The following is a 22701-nucleotide window of genomic DNA, read 5'->3' as shown; positions in this document are numbered from 1 at the left end:
CTTCTCAGCTGTGTAGTAAAATATGAAGGAAAGGAAGGGTTACATGCTTATACTTTGACGCCAAGTGGTAGTGGTGGCAAGCAGTGAAAAACTCCAAGCACAAATGAATTCTCAGAAAACAGGGCTACATAATCCATCCACTCTTCCCAACAGCAGCATCTTCTTCAAGAGTCAAACCTGGAGGTTCTGGGATTATTCAATAAAAAAAGAGTGACATACACTTTACTCACATAAGGAATCTCTCAAACTGCAGACTGAAAATACAAAACTCTTTGTAACAATGTCAACAATGTCAGTGATTTTTCCATCTAAGTGGTGCTACTGTGTATAACTGGTAAAGGGTGCAAACTGACAGTGCTTACACAGGAAATTTCTCACTGAACTCATTTATTGATCATTTGCTGAGTAACAATGAGCAAATGTTACTAACAAGAGCTGACAATCTAGTTGAAAGGCACAGCGCATAACCATGAAGCAAACCGCCAAGACAGTATTGCTGAGACCAAAGAGCAATACCCCAAAAGTGTACTAGATTTAGAATAAATCAAGAACATTCTGAGCTGAAATAATCAGGAGTAGCTTCTCAGAGATGAGACTTTTGAACTAGGATATGAAATGTGAACGGGATCTACAACAAACAGACAAGAAAAAGACTAAACCAAAAAAAATCAGAATAGAAAAAATACCGAGCAAGGGTCTTGTGGTGCAGAGACACTGATGCTTTTTCACCATCCTTTAAAATTCCTGATTATCCATTTTGAATTCTTCAACCGTTATTAAATCTTCAGGTGCTATCCTTTAAATGGGATAAGTAGAGTAGATTAGAGGAATATTTCCAAGGCTCTCTAATAGTCTGTGGAAATAAAGCCACAGGTAAACAATTAGGATTTTCCAGGCCGTGTTCTGGTTTCTGTAACAGGAAACTGAGTAAATTTAATTTACTCACCTGGTACACACGTTCAACCAGGTGTGTAACCTTCCCTCTGGCTAACATGGTATGTCCGTAAGTATATAAAGTTTTTCTACCGCAACAGAAATTATTATCTATTAAAGGCTTTTACAAATCGCTGCAGCTCGGCACGCTCAGCTTTTACTACTAATTTGCTTTGACCACACTTTCATTTTATGGATCGCCTTTCCTAGGGCTTTTGGTTCTCTGTTGTTCCCCTCATTCTATGTAAGGCATGCCATGTCCTCCTCGCCAGTCCTTGAATTTCCAAACTATGCGCTCAAACAGAAAACAAAACACCCCCAAAAATCCAGTCTTGTTATCAGAAAACAAAACTACTCACAAAAAGCAGTATTTGTGCACATTTTGGAACTTTCCTATGACTTAGTGTGTGGTAGATTTCCTCGGAAACCAGAGAATCCTCTTTAAGGCTGGGTGTCTATTAATATTTTCCTGAGATATACGGCTGAAGACAATTGTGTGTGCTCCGTAATATTCAACGGCTACGTCATCGTCACCCAGGCACGAAGACATAACTTGGGAACAGTGGGTTATACTCTCACGAGAGAGGCCATCTAGTACCAGGTCCTGGGTTCAGTGCCACCAAGCGGCGCTCCTGTGGTCTTCTCCTGGGCGGCGGGCCTTGCGCACCTGAGTTCCACGGATATCTGAACATTGCTTCGGCGCCTAATGAAACTCTCCGTACGAAGGCGGCGGGTGGCCTCGAACTCCCGCCTGCTCCCTGACAGCCCTGCTCCCGCCAAGACTCAAGTTCCGCGCGCCGGAGCGCGCCTCTAAGGGTTTCCCGCGCCTCGCGCCCCTCAGCCCCGGTCGCTGTCTCATCTCCCGCGACCCCGAGAGGCCTGAGGGAGCGGGGAACGCGGCCGACTCCGCGGCCCCCAGCTGCAAGCCGAGGGGACCCGCCTCCACTTCCAAGTGCAGGGAGCCCAAACGGGAAGCCGAGGACAGCGCCGAACCTTCCGGAGACCTCACACGTCCCCGTCGCGCCCACGCCAGCGTCGGAGCGGTTCTTCCGCGCTCTCGCGAGAGCGTGCCTGGCGGTACCTCCTTCCTTTCAGCTTTCTCTCCCCGCCCGCCGAGCGCTCGCGCGGCTTCCTCCCGGGGGCGGGAGCCTTGGACGTGGCGGGGCCGGGCCAGCCAGGGGGCCGGGCCAGCCAGGGTGCCGGGCTCGGGGCGGTGTGCTCGGCTTCTCAGCAGCCGGCCTTCCGCGCCCCCGACAGGCCCCCGACAGGCCCAGTGCCTTCGCAAGCAGACGGGCCCCGGCCTGTCTGACGCTGCGGTGGAGCCGCAGGCCGGGCGGAGGGGTCAGCGGGCCTGGGCTGGTGGGCAGCACACCTGCGCGGGCGGAGGCCGGCGGGAAGGTGCGCACGCGCGCTGCCCGCGGGAGGGCGGTGGCTCCGGGGACGCTGAGCCGCGGAACCCGCGGGCTGGGCGCGCTGGGTGGCGGAGGCGTAATCTCGCAGCCTCTCAGTGTCTCCTTCCCTCCGCCTCAGTTTGGGGCGGGTCAGGAGAATGGCTTCGGACATAGAGTCGTCGCTGGAGGCGAGCTTCTCATCCAGCGGTGCAGTGTCAGGGGGCTCAGGGTTTCTGCCGCCGGCTCGCTCCCGCATCTTCAAGATAATCGTGATTGGCGACTCCAATGTGGGCAAGACGTGCCTGACCTACCGCTTCTGCGCCGGCCGCTTCCCCGACCGCACCGAGGCTACGATCGGGGTGGATTTCCGAGAACGAGCGGTGGAGATTGATGGGGAGCGTATCAAGGTGAGCGGATGGGAGACTGTCGGGAGGAGGGTTATCCTGGGATGACACGTCTGCCAACCCCTTCGTGGGTTAATTGCTGGGGCCCGATGCAGGGCGTGCGCTTCATCTTCTCTCACGCTGATGTGAAGATGGGAGTTGGGGACTGGAAGGATTTGTATATAGCAAACTTCTAAGGCAGTGTTTCTCAAACTTTATTGTGCATGAGATTTACCTGGGTTGGTTGGTTGGTTTGTTTGTTGCCCAAATAAAGATTCTGATTTGGCCAGGTCTCCGGTGATGCACTTGCACCTAGTCAGTGGAGCACACATTGGGTAGCCAGCGTGTAGGACTGACTTATGGGCCGGTTCTCACGTGTTGGGAGTTAGTGAAGTAAGGCCAGAGGAAAAATAGTGAAATTTCTCAGGCATGGGAATTTCATTTAGTAAATATTGTTTGTTACACATTCATTTGAGCACTGCCCTAGGTGTTGTGGAAGTAAAACCCCTGTTGCCTTTGAGGAAGTACCTAGGTATTCTCTTGCATGCAGTTTTGTTCCAGTAGTTTCCGGATGACATTGAGTTGTTTAGAAAATTCTGTTTTCCTGCAGAAACATTCTGTTCTCATTGGTTCCTCATTGGGTTGCCAGACCATATTCTTGGTGCCACGCTCTTTCAAGTCTTATTGGTGGCTCCTGAGATTAGATAACACAGTACCAGTGGAGAAGGTAGTAAACTCAAGGCCCAGCCTGGGATTCTCAGGGATTGGAATGGAAGCATTGGAGAATAAGGCATCAGTGACAGGGCTGAGGCCTTCTGGTAGTGTAAAGCTTCGACACACTTCGCTCTGACTGATGCTCAGCCACCTGCTGATACAATCCCTTAAAACAGGTGAACTCGAGGAACTGCTCTGCCTTCCTTTTACTGTGTGTATTTATTTCTTTTTTGCTTTAAATTAGGATGTCCATCTTTACCTCAGTCCACTGTGGGGGAAAAAAAAATAGGCTCACTTCATTATCACACCCACATTCTTCAGACATGAACAATTTAGTTTTTAGTTCCCCAATCTAGGGGCTTCCCCCGTGGTGCTAGTGGTAAAGAACCCACCTGCCAATGCAGGAGACATAATGAGAGTTGGGATCAATCCCTGGGTCAGGAAGATCCCCTCGAGAAGGACATGGCAACCCACTCCAGTATTCATGCCTAGAGAATCCCATGGACAGAGGAGCCTGGTGGGCTTCAGTCCATGGGGTCACAAAGAGTCCGACACGACTGAAGCGGTATAGCATAGCATAGCATAATCTCTGGCCCATCTCCCCACCCCCAAAGGGGTTTTACTGCCAATGATAGTAAAGGAAAAATAAGGTTGAAAAGGCATCAGTCTTCCGTAGTTCCTTTTGCCTTTTAATCTTAGCTTTAATTTTTCGTTGTCCCATTCAAGCTGGGAATGGTGGTCTTTTGGATGCACTGTATTAGGGAGTTAAGAAAGATTTGCATACATTGCAAAGAAAAAGGTAGAATAAGAGGCTGAATATTTTCCATTAGAATTAAGTTAGGCCCAGGAACCTCTGGGGGAGGAAAATAATAGGACTTCTGAGGTTAGAGAGGGAGTTTGTTTGGCAGGAGTTCTGAGAGAAAGTGCCTGGGTTTTGAAGCCTAGCTGGCCTGGCTCAAATCTGAACCTGTGAAAGGCCTATGTGTCCTTCATAGGGAGATCAGTATTACCCAGTTTTCAGTGTAAAGTCTCACATCCCAGGAACCCTCTCAGTCTTAGGCGAATTGGCATGGTTGGCTAGTCTAGTGGTTAGGCAGTTTCCTTAATCTTTCAGAGTCTATTTTTCTCATCTGAAAAATTGGGATAATAGTACCCCATCAGGCTCACATGAGGGTTGGATGAGAACAGATAGAAGGCACTTGGCTCAGAGTCAGTGATCTTGAGAAGATTCTTCTCCCCTGGGGGTTTAATGTCATGATTTCTCTTTGACACCATCAATTCTGTGACTGCACAACCAGAGTGAAACAGAGATAGAGTAGGGCATAGGCAGACAGCTGAAGGGACAGTATTCCCCCCAAATGGAAGCAGGATAGTAACAAAGCAGAGGAACCAGAGGCAGGCGAGGAGTTGGGGTTCAGTGACCCTTTACCTGCCTTCAGGTTGCCATTTATACTTTGGATCACAGATGAATCAGGTGCAAATTTAAGAGATTCTTACAGCATATTAAACATATGAACTATGTCCAGTGTGTAACACTGAAGGCTTACCTTCCGAGATTGGTGCTGGCGGTGATAAGTGACGCAGAACCTCAGATGGGATGAATCTGGGAGCACAGAGTTGATCCTTCTGGTTGAGAGGATCAAGGAGAAAACATTTTTCTCTGTGACCATCCTTCCTGAGCCTTAGCCTGACCTCATGCGTTGATAGCGCCCCTGAGTTGGTATCCTAGTTGGTAGAGACGCTGGATTTCTTTTTCTTCTCTCTAAGGCCTTATCCATTGACTTGTACTTCCAACTGTAAGACTTGAGGTTTTTATTGTGGTCAAAAAGATTACAGAGATTTCTGTAATAGAAAAAGATATGAGTATTTTGGTGGGGGAAAAGTTTAAGGTTTTTTTTGGTGCTTTAAAAAAAATGAGGTGATATAGAAGAGCTTTATTCCATATGTTGCTGGTGCTTTTTTGTTAACCTATATTATGCGACGAGTTGACTCACTGGAAAAGAGTCTGATGCTGGGAGGGATTGGGGGTGGGAGGAGATGGGGACGACAGAGAAGAGATGGCTGGATGGCATCACCGACTCGATGGACATGAGTTTGAGTGAACTCCGGGAGTTGGAGATGGACAGGGAGGCCTGGCGTGCTGTGATTCATGGGGTCGCAAAGAGTCGGACACGACTGAGTGACTGAACTGAACTGAACTGAACTGAACTGATTATGTCTTAAGTGCTGCTGAGATGTTCATATTATCTCTTTGGAGCATTGTAAGCCTAACCTGAAATGACATTTCTTCTAATTTTTCATCTTGAAGTGAAAGTTGGAAAGCTCTATGTTACTTTACTATTTATTAGTAAGTAGACATTATTTTTACTTGTTTGGTAAAAATGAGAGGTTGTGTTAAATGTTTTGTGGACTGTAAATTTTTCAGAAAGCGTATCTTATATCAGTGCTGTTTCAGAATCACTTAAAATGTTTTATAAAATGTGATAAAGTCTATGTTTGCTAATCTGTTCCTAAGTACTATATATGTATAATGGAAAGTGTAAAATCTTGTTTGGAGAATTTTGAAAGTTGGATAAAATTATATAGTTAATTCCTTAAATAAAAATACATTTGGTATTTAAATCAAGGTATTTAATCCTTATGCTCCTTCTGTCTCTGTGTATCCTCATCATGGCAGCTATTTTCCTTTCATATCAGCACGTGACAATGTCAGACATCGACAGGATCTTTAAAACCTAGTGTTGGATTTGATATCTGTCTCTCACTAGGGATCCTCAGTTCCTATTTGAATATTGGGATAGCTTACTTGTCGTTTGTAGTGAATGAGATTTTACATGTTAAATGCAAGATGTTAATATTAACTAAAGAAAAATAATCAGGGCCTCTCCCTCCATAGGTAAATCAAACATTTAATGAGTAAACATTTTAATGGAAAGAAGACATTTTGTTAGGCAAAAATAATTATGATACAGTGCAAAAATCAGCAAACCATGCTTGAGGGCTAAATATGGCCTGCTGCCTGGTTTTTTAATTTATTTTTCTGTTTTTTTTTTTAAGTGCAATGTGGTTGATATACAATATTATGTTAGTTTCAGGTGTCCTACGTTGTCGTTTGCTATTTGCATGCATTATGAAGTGATTGCCACTGTAAGTCCAGAAACCGTCTGCCCTGCTGCCTGTTTCTGTGTGGCCTGCAAGCTGAGTTTTACATTTTCAGATGACTGGGGGAAAAAGAACCAAAAGAATAGGATTTCATGACAAGTGAAAGTTACATGAAATTTAAATTTCAGTGTCCGTAAATAATAACAGTCAGAACTGTACATGGAACAACAGACTGGTTCCAAATAGGAAAAGGAGTACGTCAAGGCTGTATATTGTCACCTTGCTTATTTAACTTATATGCAGAGTACATCATGAGGAACGCTGGGCAGGAAGAAGCACAAGCTGGAATCAAGATTGCTGGGAGAAATATCAATAACCTCACATGTGCAGATGACACCACCCTTAGGGCAGAAAGTGAAGAGGAACTCAAAAGCCTCTTGATGAAAGTGAAAGAGGAGAGTGAAAAGGTTGGCTTGAAGCTCAACATTCAGAAAACAAAGATCATGGCATCTTGTCCCATCACTTCATGGGAAATAGATGGAAAAACAGTGGAAACAGTGTCAGACTTTATTTTTTTGGGCTCCAAAATCACTGCGGATGCTGATTGCAGCCATGAAATTAAAAGATGCCTTCTCCTTGGAAGGAAATTTATGACCAACATTGATAGTATATTAAAAAGCAGAGACATTACTTTGCCAACCAAGGTCCGTCTAGTCAAGGCTATGGTTTTTCCCGTGGTCATGTATGGATGTGAGAGTTGGACTGTGAAGAAAGCTGATCGCCGAAGAATTGATGCTTTTGAACTCTGGTGTTGGAGAAGACTCTTGAGAGTCCCTTGGACTGCAAGGAGATCCAACCAGTCCATTCTAAAGGAGATCAATCCTGGGTGTTCATTGGAAGGACTGATGCTAAAGCTGAAACTCCAGTACTTTGGCCACCTCATGTGACGAGTTGACTCACTGGAAAAGACTCTGATGCTGGGAAAGGTTGGGGGCGGGAGGAGAAGGGGACGACAGAGAATGAGATGGCTGGATGGCATCACCGACTCTGTGGACATGAGTTTGAGTGTACTCCGGGAGTTGGTGATGGACAGGGAGGCCTGGCGTGCTGTGATTCATGGGGTCGCGGAGTCGGACACGACTGAGCGACTGAACTGAACTGAAATAATAAAGTTGTATTGAAACACAACCAGGCTCATTTGTTTATATATTGTGCTTTCTTTTCCTCCACGGTAACTGAGTTGAGTGGTTGTGACAGAGACTGTTAGGACTGTGAAGCCTAAGATACTTAGTATCTGATCCTTTACAGGAAAAATTTGTTGACTCTGATACACTGCATAGATGATTTGCTGTCCTACATAGGGATAAAGTTTATATACCTAAAAAGATGATTGAGGGCAGGAGGAGAAGGGGGAAACAGAGGATGAGATGATTGGATGGCATCACTGACTCACTGGACATGAGCAAACTCTGGGAGCTAGCGAAGGACAGGGAAGCCCGGCTGCTGCAGTCCATGGGGTCCCAAAGAGTTGGACACGACTGAGCAACTGAACAACCACCACAAGAGAAAGATGACTAGCAAAAGCAGGCAGTAGGTGGCTGCCAGGTTATTTTTGGATGTTAGTGGAGGGCACATTCTCACTGGAGGGGTATTTTGATGGGTAACCTTAGCGGGATGCTCCAGCAGGATTAAAGGTTCCCGTGGAAAAGTGGCAAGTGAGAAGAATTGCTTCAGTGTTGGTAGCAACACTTCTGAAGAGTTTCTAAATAGCTAGAATCTAGATTTCATTTTGTATGAGTGCTAAAAAGTCCAAGTGTTTTAGGAAGATAAATGTGGCAGCAATTGAGGATGAATCCTGAGTGCACCTGGATCTGCCCCTTGATGAACTGGTTTTCTGTCTGCATTCTCTCCTTTGTAGACTTTTGACGTCTATGAAGATAACTTCCAAAGCTTTGTTTGGCCCAGCCCTCACTCCTCATCTGTCACTGTGTGTTCCCTATTGTTTTGTAGACATGGCTATTTGGATAAGCCCTCCCTCACCTCAAAATTCCTCTCAAATCTGCCTCTTCTGTTTCTCCTCTACGTGACCTACACGGTCCTGATGGTGTCCTCCTCATCCCGGAGGCCTCGCCATTCTGCTTTGCTCCCTAAATCCAGTTCGTTTTCTACATGGATGATTTCTCTCATCCATTCTTCTTTCAAAATCTTAGCTCATCTTTTTCACTGCCTATACAATGGAATACTCCTCAGCCATAAAAAGGAACAAAAAAAATTTGTGCCATTTGCTGAGATGTGGATGGACCTGAAGACTGTCATACAGTATCAAGTAAGTCAGAAAGAGAAAAACAAATCACATACATGAACACATATATGTGGAATCTAGAAAAATGGTACAGATGAACCTATTTGCAAAGCAGATGGGGACTTGGTTCATCTTTTTTATGCTCTGCTCTATTGTAGCAGTTCAACTCATCTCCCAACCCCAGCCCTCTATAATTTGTTTTATACAATTAATTTTGTACAAATTTGGCATTTGTTGCCAAAATGCCAGATTAATGTTGCTCTTTAGGGAGAGTAATTTCCTATGCCTCAGATGCCCAGAGTAGTTCTCCATTGTATTGTAATAAGTTCCAACTTTTAAAATTAACATAAGACCTTCCTTCTCTTGGGAACTTTGCTGGTGGCTCAGATGGTAAAGTGTCTGCCTCCAATGAGGGACACCCGGGTTCGATCCCTGGGTTGAAAAGATCCCCTGGAGAAGGAAATGGCAACCCTCTCCAGTATTCTTGCCTGGAAAATCCCATGGACCGAGGAGCCTGGTAGGCTACAGTCCATGGGGTCGCAAAGAGTCTGACACGACTAAGCGACTTCACTTTCACTTTCCTTGTCTTGCTCCAGACTGCTTTTCTAACTTAACTTCCCCCTCCCCCCATTAATTCCCTTTGAGTGCCCTATAGTCCAGCCAATTATTTGTTTATCCCTATGTTTTCCTGTTTTCATTTCCCACTCTTTGCCTGGAATAACGTCCCTTTCCATATTTCACCACATGTAATTCTTCCTGATTCACCTCAGTGTGTCTCTGTCAGGAATCTCCCTACCTCTCATTCTCCTTTCTATTTCTTGTTTCTCTCAACTTCCTTTAGCACCTTACCTGAGTCTTTAAATCTTTGCTGTTTGTACTGTATGTGTGTCTACCTCCTTTATTAGGTCTTATTCAGGACAGAGTCCATGTCTGATAATTCCATAGACATCTTCCAGTGTCCAGCTCAGTTTCTAAACTATATAGGACTCAGATAAGTGTTTGCATATATTGGAAACAGGAGATCAGTTGGTAGCCTGCTCTGGAAATCCAGAATTGGGGTGATGAGGGAAGCTAATGGAAAGAAACAGATGACACAAGATATTTTGATGATAAAGCCAAAAGGCTTCAGTTACTGGCTTTTTGTGAAGAGGAGGAGGAGGACTCAGATGGCTGAGGTTGTCGGTCTGATTGATTGAAGGTAGGTAGTATCTTTAGTAGAGATAAGGAATATAGACTTCCCTGGTGGCTCAGACGGTAAAGCGTCTGCCTACAATGCAGGAGACCCGGGTTCAATCCCTGGGTCAGGAAGATCTCTTCCTGGAGAAGGACATGGCAACCCACTCCAGTTTTCTTGCCTGGAAAACCCCATGGATGGAGGAGCCTGATAGGCTACAGTCCACGGGGGGTCACAAAGAGTCGGACGTGACTGAGCGACTTCACTTTCATGGAAGATTGATTTTTGAGAGGCTCTGTAAAACAATTTTGTGTTAATCATTTCTTTGTTGAGATGGTGTTATAGTCATATGGAAATGTTGGACTGGCAGCTAGAAGTGTGGAATTGGAGGAAATAATCATGACTATGAAGATGAAGTTGGGAAGCATAGGTAGATGAAGACAAAATGCCCAGTATAGTTAGCATGCTTAGAGAGTGGACTGGAACTTGGCTTCACAGCGTAATGAAGAGGATATGCCGTGAATGCTGAACCCAGATAGAAACCAGATTATTTGCCCTTCTCCATTATTTTGTCTTAATCTTTATTAAAAGTAATCCAATGTTTATAAGTCAAAGAATATTTTATAAGACATCTTACACCTTGCCTAACTAGAATTAAATTGAGAATTCATCTTAGAAGTGGTAATGGTGCAATATTGTAAAGTAATTAGCCTCCAATTAAAATAAAAGTTAAAAAGAAGAAGTGGTGGTGGCGGTTAGCAAGATACCAAATTGGTCTTCTTGATTTGGTTTGCACTGGAATTCAGTGAATGGGAGTATTGACAGTTGGGGTGTCCTGAAAAGGAATCTTAATCTGTGACTCCTTAGCTCAGAAAACTGTGATATTTGAGTCTGCAGTGGTTTGGTCTTGAGTCCTGTATGTCTCCATTTTCACAGACCCAAGCCATTCCACTATCTGAGGATCCCTGGAACCAGGCCAGAGTTCCCGTTGTTCTTCCAGCCTGATCAGAAGCCTGTGATTCTTATAGCTCTTCTTTGAAAAGTAGCAACGTTGGTGTTTGTACACAGATGTGAGATATGATGGAATTATTAATTTTCCAGGGATCTTTCATCAGTAGTTAAGATCTTTTGTTTTAGAGTCTGTGTCAGATTTCTGTACTCAAATTAGCTTAAGCAAAATAAGATTTTTTTTTTTCACATAGCTGAAAACTCAGAAGAAACTACTTCTTTTTCTGTCAGTTCTAACACAAGTACTAAAATGAAGACTCGGTGATTCTGCTTGGAGACTGTGACATATGCCCATCCCCAAACTGTGGTGGTGCCATGGGTGTGGGGATGGGTCATGTGCCTGGCTGGGTGGTCACGTGAATTCAAGGCAGGGGAGGGGTGGTTCCCCAAGGAGAATGAGGTGCTATTAACAGTACCCGGTGAAGAGTCAGCCCACTGGAAAAGACCCTGATGGTGGGAAGGATTGAGGGCAGGAGGAGAAAAGGGAGAAGGAGGAGGAGATGGACGGCATCACCAACTCAACAGACATGAGTTTGAGCAATCTCTGGGAGATGGTGAAGAACAGGGAAGCCTGGCGTGGTGCAGTCCACGGGTCGCAGAGAGTTGGACTTAAAAGACTGAAAAGTGAACAACAATAAACAGAATTGGGGTTGTATGCCAGACTGGGACGGAGAAGGCAATGGCAAGCCACTCCAGTACTCTTGCCTGGAAAATCCCATGGATGGAGGAGCCTGGTAGGCTGCAGTCCGTGGGGTCGCTAAGGGTCGGACACGACTGAGCGACTTCACTTTCACTTTTCACTTTCACACATTGGAGAAGGAAATGGCAACCCACTCCAGTGTTCTTGCCTGGAGAATCCCAGGGATGGGGGAGCCCGGTGGGCTTCCGTCTATGGGGTCACACAGAGTCGGATACGACTGAAGTGACTTAGCAGCAGCAGCAGCAGCAGCCAGACTGGGAAAACCAACACTCATCCGTAATAGAGTCACTTAGCCCAGGTTTAAATCCTGGCTGTAGGGCCATAGTAGTATAGCTCTTTCAACCATCTTGGAGCCTGTGGAGGCCTGCTGGGAACAGGACTTCTAGCACAACTCTTAATAATATGTCTGGAAAACTGTGGTCCAAGGCCAGTTTTGCCGGCTGTAAGCGGGGTCTCTGGACCCAGAGGGAGCATACAGCCCTCTGTAAAACTGAAGATGTTTGTGCTCAAGATGAAACTGAATTCTGTCTAGGCAAGAGATGTACTTGTGTGTACAAAGCAAAAACACAGTAACTTCTGGTGGAAAACCTAACAAAAGCAGAATTATGTGGGGAAAGGCAACTGGCACTTATGGAAACAGTGGCATGGTTTGTATCAAATTCTGAAGCAACCTTTCTGTTAAGGTCATTGGATGCAGAATTCCTGTGATGCTGTACCCCGAAAGGATTTAAATTTATCAAACAGAAAGTAAATAAAAGTTTGGATTTGTTTAAAAAAAAAAAAACAACTTTGTAGCATAACTGAATCACTGTGGTGTATACCTGAAACTCACACAGTTTTGTAAACCAATTAAATTTTAAACTGTACTTCAGTTAAAAAAAAAAGGTTTCATAGTCTCTTTGTGTCCTCAGGTGAGTTACATAACCTTCAGTTCAGTTCAGTCATGTCCGATTCTTTGCAACCCCATGAATCACAGCACTCCAGGCCTCCCTGTCCATCACCAATTCCCGGAGCTCACTCAAACTCACGTCCATCGAGTTGGTGATGCCATCCATCCATCTCATTCTTTGTCGTAAACTTCAAATTGCTCATCTGCAAGATTGGGTAATTGTTACATTAGGGCCATGTATATTAAATTAGATAGTGCTTGTAAATGAGTTAGCATAGTGCCTGGAACATACTTGGGCTGTGCAAAACCCCAAATAAATATGAGTAGTTTAAGTTCAGTTCAGCTGCTCAGTCGTGTCTGACTCTTTGCAACCTCATGTACTCCAGCATGCCAGGCTTTCCTGTCCCTTACCAACTGACGGAGCTTGCTCAGACTCATGTCTATCAAGTCAGTGATGCCATCCAACCATCTCATCCTCTGTCGTCCCCTTCTCCTGCCTTCAATCTTTCCCAGCCTCAAGGTCTTTTCCAGTAGCCAGCTCTTCACTTCAGGTGGCCAAAGTATTGGAGTTTCAGTTTCATCATCAGTCCTTCCAATGAATATTCAGGATTGATTTCCTTTCGAATGGACTGGTTGGATCTCCTTGCAGTCCAAGGGACCCTCAAGAGTCTTCTCCAACACCACAGTTCAAAAGCATTAATTCTTTGAGTGAACACTAATACCTTCGGGCGAGATGGTAATAATGGAAAATTCACAAATAAGCAGAGAAAGCATAGGGAGGGAAGATAGCTAAGATTGCTGTTTCCAAATTATGTGTATTCTTTACTCTTAAGACCACAGCTAATGAAAACAAAAGATGAGCTCATTATGTTATGTAAATTAGCCCTGATTTTAAGGTTAAAAACAGGCTTTTGAAAAGATGAATGACTGGATCAAGGTCCCACAAATTGGTGGTTGGACTGGAATTTATAGCCTAGTTCTTGCTTCCTTTCTTTCCTTGCTGACTTCCTATCTCTTGCATTATGCTATAATTAAATTCTTCCTCTAAAGTATTTCTAGTCACACAAAATGTGTCAGTTCTCCTTGTTAGGGAAGCTAACATTTATTGTTACAGTTTGCCATGTGTGTCTATACGTCAGATGTGCATATTCCTACTCTGTACAGTATGCTGAAAGGAAACAGTTCTGTTCCAGTGTTACTAACACTAGTTACGGTGTTGACTTACATCACAAGCTATTAATAGAAGCTTTTATGTAATCATCAGATGATCTCTTAAACAGGCTGCTTAGAAGCAAAAGTAATAAAAATGTGTTCTTTGAAAGAACAGCGCCATGCTTAGTCACTCAGTAGTGTCCTACTCTTTGCCACCCCATGGACTGTATAGCCTGCCAGGCTCCTCTGTCCATGGGGATTCTCCAGGCAAGAATACTGGAAGGGGTTGCCATGCCCTCCTCCGGAGGAATCTTCCTGCATTTCAGGCAGATTCTTTATCGTCTGAGCCACCAGGGAAATCCAAGAATACTGGACTGGGTAGCCTATCCCTTCTCCAGGGGATCTTCCTGACCCAGGAATGAAACCGGGGTCTCTTGCATTGCAGGCGGATTCTTTACCAGCCGAAAGTGAAAAATGAAAGTCACTCAGTCATGTCCGACTTTGCGACCCCATGGACTATACAGTGCATGGAATTCTCAAGGCTAGAATACTGTAGTGGGTAACCTTTCCCTTTTCCAGGGGATCTTCCCAACCCAAGTATTGAACCCAGGTCTCCCGCATTGTGGGCAGATTCTTTACCCGTTGAGCCCCAAGGGAAGCCCAAGAATACTGGAGTGGATAGCCTATCTCTTCTCCAGCGGATCTTCCCAAGCCAGGAACCAAACTGGGGTCTCCTGCATTGCAGGCAGATTCTTTACCAGCTGAGCTGCAATAAAAATGTGGTCTTTGAAAGAACAGGGGAAGAGGAAATTTGATAGCTGATCAAAGAAAGAAAGATCATTTGGGCTAATACCCTATCTTCTTTAGTCAAGCAAAAATGTATTAAATCAGTTTGCCAGATCATTTCTCACTTTTGTAATAAAACTACTAAAAAGAGCTTTCCTGAATAGTAAGAAACTTCTCTTAAGATTTAGCAAACAGGTTGCCATTTGGTTGGAACTTGATACTTTTATTTAAGTAGGGATTCATGAAATATTTTTAAAGTATATTTTATGTTGTCTTTATAGTGTCTCAGATGGGAGAATATCTTGTAAAAGCACCTTTGAGCCATTCTCTTTGCTAAAATATTAAGTATTAAATTGGGAAAAATTGCTCTGAAAACACTTCCTGACTTAACATCTGCCAGACAAAAGCATGCCACTTCCTTGGTTTCCCAAGTGTCATTTTCTCTTGTCTAAGCCTTGTGAGCCACTGCACTCGGAGCAGAACCTCAGACTCTCCTAGGCTGTCATGAGGTGTGCTCCCCGCGGGAGCTGTCTCTGCCTCTCTTTCAGTGGCGGTTCTCTCCAGCCTTTGGGCTGACGGTTTCTATCAGTTGTCCTGTCCTCTCTTTGCCCTCACCTCAGTGCAGGCCTGGGAGGCAGCAGGCAGCCTAACAGTGTGTGCTAGGCCTTCACTTGTTCCAGTAATTCAGTGAGTGAAACATTGAAGCTTCCTTTTAAATTCAGTTGACCCTTTGTATCTATGGGAGAATATTTGGGGGAAAAAAATTCCCCAAAGCAAAACTTGAATTTGCCCACTGCTGGCAACTGTTTACATAGCATTTACATTGCATTAGATATTATAAGTAATTCAGAGATGACTTGAAATATACAGACGTAAGTTAAATGCAAACACTATGCCATTTTATATAAAGGACCTGAGCATCCGTGGATTTTGGTGTTAGATTTTGGTGGGGGTTCCTGGAACCAATCCCCCATGGATACTGAGAAACAGCAGTATTTCTTTGTAAGTGACTCACTAACATAGTATATACTTTTAAGGCTCTCTGGTAAAGTGTGAGGAGTTATTATCCCATACTTCTTATTTCTTGGAAGTCTTGATATGACCAGAATGTTTTGAGTAAGATTGATGGGAGGAGGCTTATTGTTGAGTCAGTCCTAGCTTAAACAAGCACTTTTCTTAAGGATAAATAGCCTCACCATCACCACTTTCATTTATTGAGGACTTTCACAGTTCTTTGCTGCTGCTGCTAAGTCACTTCAGTCGCGTCTGACTCTGTGCGATCTGTGCGACCCCATAGATGGCAGCCCACCAGGCTCCGCCGTCCCTGGGATTCTCCAGGCAAGGACACTGGAGTGGGTTGCCATTTCCTTCTCCAGTGCATGAAAGTGAAAAGTGAAAGTGCAGTCACTCAGTCGCGTCCGACTCTTCGCGACCCCATGGACTGCAGCCTACCAGGCTCCTCCGCCCATGGGATTTTCCAGGCAAGAGTACTAGAGTGGGGTGCCATCGCCTTCTCCGTCACAGTTCTTTGAGACAGGTCTAAATTCTGCATGATTTTTTTTTTTAACTTTAGTTTGTTAAAACAAATGTACGTTTGTTACGGAAAACAGAAAAGTAGAAATAAAGGGGGAAATTCGCCTTAAATGCAACCATTTAAACAATTACTTTTAATTGGAGGATAATTGTTTTACAGTATTGTGTTGTTTTCTGCTTTATATCAGTGTGAATCAGCCATAGGTAGTACACATGTGCCCTCACTCTTGACGCTCCCTCCCACCTCCCACCCCTTCCCGCCCACTAGGTTGTCACAGTGTACTAGGCTGAGCTCCCTGCGCTACAAGCAGTTTCCCAGTAGCTCTCTGTCCCACACTTGGCAATGTGTATATTTCAATACATTTCAGTCCTGCTCTCTCAGTTCGTCCCACCCTCTCCTTCCCCTGCTGCGTCCATGAGTCTGTTCTCTACGTAAGACAACCGTTGTTCATGTTTTGGTCTGTTACATTCTTGTGTCCTTTTACTTTTTTTAACTTAAATATGTCCTCTTGCTTAAAACATTATAAATCATTATTCTTCATCGATGAAATGAATTTTGAATACCTGAGCTGGGAAAACGTTATTAAAAGAGGAAGAAGTCAGTTCCAGTTCTTTGGATGGCGTTTATATAGATCATCCAAATTATTCCCCAAATATCTTTCTGAATGTTAAAGATACAGTTTGAAGTGGGATTTTTTTTTTCATTCTAAAAAACTGAGGTGTTTAAGATTTGTGCTTTGAAAATAAACCATTCAGTGGTTTTTAGTGTGTTCACAAGCCTGTGTCACATCATCACTTATGAATTCCAGAGCATCTCACCAGTCCGGAAGGAAACCGCTCACCCAGTATCAGTGACTCCTCATTCTTCCCGTTCCCTCAGACCCTGGCAACCACGAGTCTGTCTACTGTCTCTGGAGACTTGCCTCACGGTGGGCCTTTCATGCACGTGGAATGTTACGAAGTGTGGTCGTTTGTGTCTGGCTTCTTCATCCATGCTGTAGCATGTGTCAGTATTTCATTCCTTTTTATGGCTGAATAATGTTCCGTTATATAGATATGTATTTTATTTATCCATTCATAAGTTGGTGAGTATTTGGATTGTTTCTACCTTTTGAAAGTTCAACATGTTAGTCGCTCAGTTGTGTCCGACTCTTAGCAACCCCATGGACTGTACCTGCCAGGTTTCTCTGTCCATGGAATTCTCCAGGCAAGAATACTGGAGCAGGTTGCCATTCCCTTCTCCAGGGGATCTTTCCAACCCTGGGATTGAGCCAGGGTCTCCTGCATTGCAGGCGGATTCTTTACCAGTATACTGTAAGCAAAACTTTTATATGCAGTAGGAAACCAAAAAATTCATGTGACTTGTTTTATTGTGATAGTTGCTTTATTGCAGTGGTCTGGAACTGAATCCGCAGTATTTCCAGGATATGCCTTATATTATATTTCTACCTTGAACAAAGTTAGACTTAGGAAGAAAGGGAGACTCTTTCAAAAATGGATACACTTGGACTAAGAAGAGCTACCATAAAAAAAAAAAAAGATGAAAAATCAGAACTAAAAAATTAAGATAGCCTGAGAGTGGTGATCAATATTTCTATCTCTAACCACATTTTTAAAGTGTATTCATTAATTCATTACATCTTAATTGAGCACTTACTGCCATGTTTCAGCACTTCCTCTTTTATATACTACTTATTTTGGGGCCATCTGTAGCATCCCCTCAGTTTTCCTCTCCTTTGGTATTGCTGTCAGTTCACTCACTCAGTCATGTCCGACTCTTTGCCGTTCCATAGACTGCAGAATGCTGGCCTTCCCTGTCCATCACCAACTCCTGGAGCTTTCTCAAACTCATGTCCATGGAGTCGGTGATGCCATCCAACCATCTCATTCTCTGTCGTCCCCTTCTCTTCCTGCCTTCAGTTTTTCCCAACATCAGGGTCTTTTCCAATGAGTCAGTTCTTCGCATCAGGTAGCGAAAGTATTGGAGTTTCGGCTTCAACATCAGTCCTTCCAATGAATATTCAGGACTGATTTCCTTTAGGATTGACTGGTTTGATCTCCTTGCCATCCAAGGGACTCTCAAGAGTCTTCTCCAGCACCATAGTTCAAAAGCATCAATTCTTTGGCACTCAGATTTCTTTATGGTCCAACTCTCACATCCATACATGACTACTGGAAAAACCATAGCTTTGACTAGACGGACCTTTGTTGGCAAAGTAATGTCTCTGCTTTTTAATCTGCTGTCTAGGTTGGTCATAACTTTTCTTCTAAGGAGCAAGCGTCTTTTAATTTCATGACTGCAGTCACCATCTGCAGTGATTTTGGAGCCCGAGAAAATAAAGTCTGCCCCTGTTTCCATTGTTTTCCCAACTATTTGCCATGAAGTGATGGGACCAGATGCCATGATCTTAATTTTTTGAACGTTGAGTTTTAAGCCAGCTTTTTCACTCTCCTCTTTCACTTTCATCAAGAGGCTCTTTAGTTCCTCTTTGCTTTCTGCCCTGAGGGTGGTGTTATCTGCATATCTGAGGTTATTGATATTCTCTAGAGAAGTCATCTATTTAGGCTTCCATACTCTGAGTATCTATAAATAATACAAGTCTTTCAGTTAAAAATTATCTAAGGGACTTCTCTGATGGCACAGTGGATAAGAATCCTCCAGCCAGTGCTGGAGACACAGGTTCAATCCCTGGTCCTGGAAGATCCTACATGGGGTAGAGCAGCGGAGCCCATGTGCCACAATTACTGAAGCCCGCTTACCTAGAGCCCATGCTCCGCAACAGGAAGCCCCCATTTGCTGAAACGAGAGAAAGCCCATGTGTACTGATAACCCAGCACAACCAAAACTTAAAAAAAAGCTGTTAGAGCCTCTCTGTCCCTAGTCTTTTCCACTGTGATTAGTACTCTCATCATTTAATTTTTCTTAGGAACTAAGCAGAGGCACAATAAATTCCATGTTTTAAGAGAATCATAACACATGACTTGTTGTATTTAGCTTTAGATATCATTCCCCCCCTGCCACCCCATATTTCCATTAGGAAGTATTGGAATAGTTTTATTGGTAGAGGTGTTTAGGTAGATGGTAGAGATGTTTAGAATAGATAAGTGACTTCCTAGTCATTTAAATTTTTTAAAGGGGCCTGGATTTTGTCAGATGTATATATGTTGATATGGGGGCTAGACCTCATGACTTTTCACATCTATCCTAATTCTGCTATTTTAAATTACATGAGTGAAAGGCAGGGAAGGGCATATTGTAACCAAATTTGTGGAAATTAGACACTTAAGATGTTTTTAAAATCTGATACCTGTTTCTTTTAGCATTTTAAAATCAATTTTTGAGGTATAATTTTTCCAAACAAACTTGACTTACTGAATTAAAGTGCTAAATTGAAGTACTTGTTCTGACACTTGTGTTAATCATGAAGTAACTGGACTAGTATCATGACATTTAAATCACATAAATAACACCAAAAAGGCATTTTAGAAGGGAGCAAAGTAGCATAAGTGAAGAAGTACAAAGGACTGTGCAAAGGTAGTGAAATTTTTCTATATGTATAACTGGATGAAATTTTCAGTTTTTCTCTTTTTTTCCCACTTTCAGATCCAGTTATGGGACACAGCAGGACAAGAACGATTCAGAAAAAGCATGGTCCAGCACTACTACAGAAACGTGCATGCTGTTGTCTTCGTGTATGATATGACCAACATGGCGAGTTTTCATAGCCTGCCGTCTTGGATAGAAGAATGCAAACAGCATTTGCTAGCCACCGATATACCACGGATTCTTGTTGGCAATAAATGTGACTTGAGAAGTGCCATTCAGGTACCCACAGACTTGGCACAAAAATTTGCTGACACACACAGTATGCCTTTGTTTGAAACCTCTGCTAAAAACCCCAATGATAATGACCATGTAGAAGCTATATTTATGACCTTGGCTCATAAGCTTAAGAGCCACAAACCCTTAATGCTTAGTCAACCCCCTGATAACGGAATTACCCTGAAGCCTGAACCAAAGCCTGCAATGACATGCTGGTGCTAAATCACAGTCTTTATTACAGTGTCTAATATTGACTAAAGAAATACTTCTGAAGTATGACAGCGATGAGTCATAGAATTTAATCTTGGATACAGTGGATCATCCTGACACATTACTGTTTATCATTGTCATGCTTATTTTTGTATTTTGTGTCTACTTAGTCAAGTTTGTCACTGTGACACCACAAGGAAAATGTTTTCAGGTGAGGTTGAAATGAAGCAATATTAGGATGAATCAGAACATCTTCACACTGAGAGCTCAAGGAGGAAGCTTCATATGAGAGCATAATGGGATTTTAAGAGTCAGTGATTGTTTAATCCTGCGTTTCTGAAATTGAAAAAATATATTAAGCGTTTAGGACACTTACTGGTATGTCCTTTGAATAGGAAGTATTCTCAATAGGATAAAAACTGGTATTTGCCTCTCCATAGAGTTCTTTCTTTGTATTGTTAGTATATTAATTGCATTATTATTGGTACATTTTAAGAGCCAAGACTTCAGATCTGGTGGAGGAAGACCTAGAATGTTTTCTGGTTCTCAGCCCAGAAAGAATGGCTTTCCCAACAGTTCTAGATGTTTGATCTTTGTAATCAGTGTCATTCAGGTCTATAAAAATATCATTGTTATTTTTTAAAAGAGTAATTCTATAAAATATGCAGAAGTAAATCAGATTTTAATGCAAATGAAATGTCATCATAAGGTGCTTTATACTTTGATATATTTAAATAGTAAAAAACTAGCTGAAAGATTTGAGAAATTATAGTTTAGGGGAAATAAGTAAACATGGTTCCTGGCTGCCACAGGAGACCTTCCAATTCCTGGCTTTTAGTCATTTCAAGCTGTGTGTCTTATATAGGATCTCATGCTATCCCCATCCCCAATCAACTTAATGCCTAAACGCATTCATCATCTCTTCCATTTGGATTGTAACTCTGAGGGCATACCTATAATTGCTGTGAGTCTACATTTATTTCTGTAATAGAATTGTGTCACAGTGTACTGCTGTTTAAATCTTTAAATGTTATGGTCACAACAAACTACTACTCCTCAGTATGAAAAATAAATTAGGTATTAAAAAATACCTAGTCAATCCCTCAGTGATGGAAAGAATATTTCAGAAAGTATTTTACCCTAAATACTTTTGTTTTGAATGTAAGACTTTGCACATAAGAAATAATAAGCTTGCATATGAAGCAATTACGTGAATGGAATGTAAGCCATGAACTCTTAACTGAAGTGTGCACATTCACTAATTCTGAAAGATTGCTGAATTTACCATTTTAGAGGAAATTAAGCCGAAAGGTGATTATACTTAAAATATTTTCAGAATGTGGGAAACCAATGAAATATGTGATCTAATCTAGTTTAGAATTTTTTACTTAATCATCATGTGGTCCTGGCTGAGTAATTTAGTTCTAAAAACAAGATAATTCTATTAAGTAAACTAACTGAAAATAATAATTAGAGGAAATAATTATTTTATTTTAAACACTAGACCTTAAGGAAAAAGAAATTGTCTTTGTTTTTAATGAGATTAATCGATTTTTCTTACCATGCTAGAATTAAAAGTGGTTTGATTTTATCTAAATTGATATTAATTTGTAACTATTTTTATAGCAAAACAGTGACAGCTGTTACAATTGTTGTGGGTGTTAACAGTTTTTTAAAGAAGGGAATCTGTTTATTGCTTATCAAAACATTTTCTAAAGTGGGGAAGAAAGTTAACAGACTTTCCAAGCACATTTATGTTTTTTCAGTGCTGTTATTAATAATTTTTTAAAAAGTAATTTAACTTTATTTCTTTTTGTAAGGAGTTAGTAGTAAGTATCCTTTAAAGTTCTCTGAAAGGACTTATTTTTTCCACTTTAATATTTATTAATTTAAAAATATTTGTATCCCGTTTGTGGTGATTTGTTGTTTTAATTTTTTCGATACATGTTTTCATTTTTAAAAAGAACATACTTATCAGTTGAATGGGGATGAAGCTTTTAGATATTTTCCAAAATATTTATAAAACACTTCACCAACTATTGACAAATCACTTCCAAAATGGTGGCTATTATTAATTTTCAAAGCACAAGTCACAAATTTTATAACTCCCATGTGAGTTTATTTTAACTGTGTCCTTTGGTTGAAAACTTCAGATATGTTTTGGAAAAGTCATAGTTTGGAAGAACACCAAAGGAAGCTAATCCAGGCTGTAATAAAGTTAGTTCTTAATGCCAGTGCTTTATTGACAGTATGTTGCTAATACATTTCTTCATGAAATCTAAACCAAGAGTTAAATAATTTTATTGTGGAGTAGCGTCACTGTAATTTTGCCCTCATGAAGTTCAATAAACCAGCTTTGACATACGGAGATTGTAGCTTACTTTCTTTCTTTGGTTGAGTAGAAAATAAAACCAAAAAAAAGTTTCTTTTTTTTCCCTTGGCTTCTAGGTAATGTGTAATACATTAAACAAACAAAAACACTCATTTGAAAATTTATTTGGAAATACATTCGAGGTTAAAGAAGTTTTCAGGTAAAAACCCTAAGTTTTAAAATGAGCTGATAGGGTAGCTTTTTCATCTGTGAGGCTGAGTAGTCCACCT

The 22701-nt window shown here is 42.3% G+C and overlaps 1 protein-coding gene and 1 pseudogene across 1 annotated transcript; both read left to right on the top strand.

Moving 5' to 3' along the window:
* The first annotated feature begins 2143 nt into the window (after positions 1-2143).
* RAB33B (RAB33B, member RAS oncogene family) lies at positions 2144-22468 on the top strand. Its single transcript, XM_055404832.2, has 3 exons — positions 2144-2331; positions 2464-2731; positions 19672-22468. The coding sequence occupies exons 2-3, from the start codon at positions 2483-2485 to the stop codon at positions 20110-20112; spliced, it is 690 nt and encodes a 229-aa protein (XP_055260807.1). The 5' UTR covers positions 2144-2331; positions 2464-2482; the 3' UTR covers positions 20113-22468.
* On the top strand, positions 12042-12438 carry LOC148774839 (large ribosomal subunit protein eL33 pseudogene; annotated as a pseudogene).
* Positions 22469-22701: the final 233 nt, after the last annotated feature.

The sequence above is a fragment of the Moschus berezovskii genome, chromosome 19 (assembly GCF_049115385.1).
Source record: "Moschus berezovskii isolate FMDL1 chromosome 19, NW_MosBer_1.0, whole genome shotgun sequence".
NCBI lineage: Eukaryota > Metazoa > Chordata > Mammalia > Artiodactyla > Moschidae > Moschus > Moschus berezovskii.
The sequence above is the reverse complement of the archived record's forward strand: the minus strand, read 5'-3'. Positions and strand labels throughout refer to the sequence as shown.

Bases quoted from the DNA above. Each gene is read 5' to 3' on its own strand.
- RAB33B (XM_055404832.2), top strand. From the start codon at position 2,483: ATGGCTTCGGACATAGAGTCGTCGCTGGAGGCGAGCTTCTCATCCAGC. The intron at 2,732-19,671 runs GTGAGCGGATGG...TCCCACTTTCAG, and splicing joins TTGATGGGGAGCGTATCAAG to ATCCAGTTATGGGACACAGC.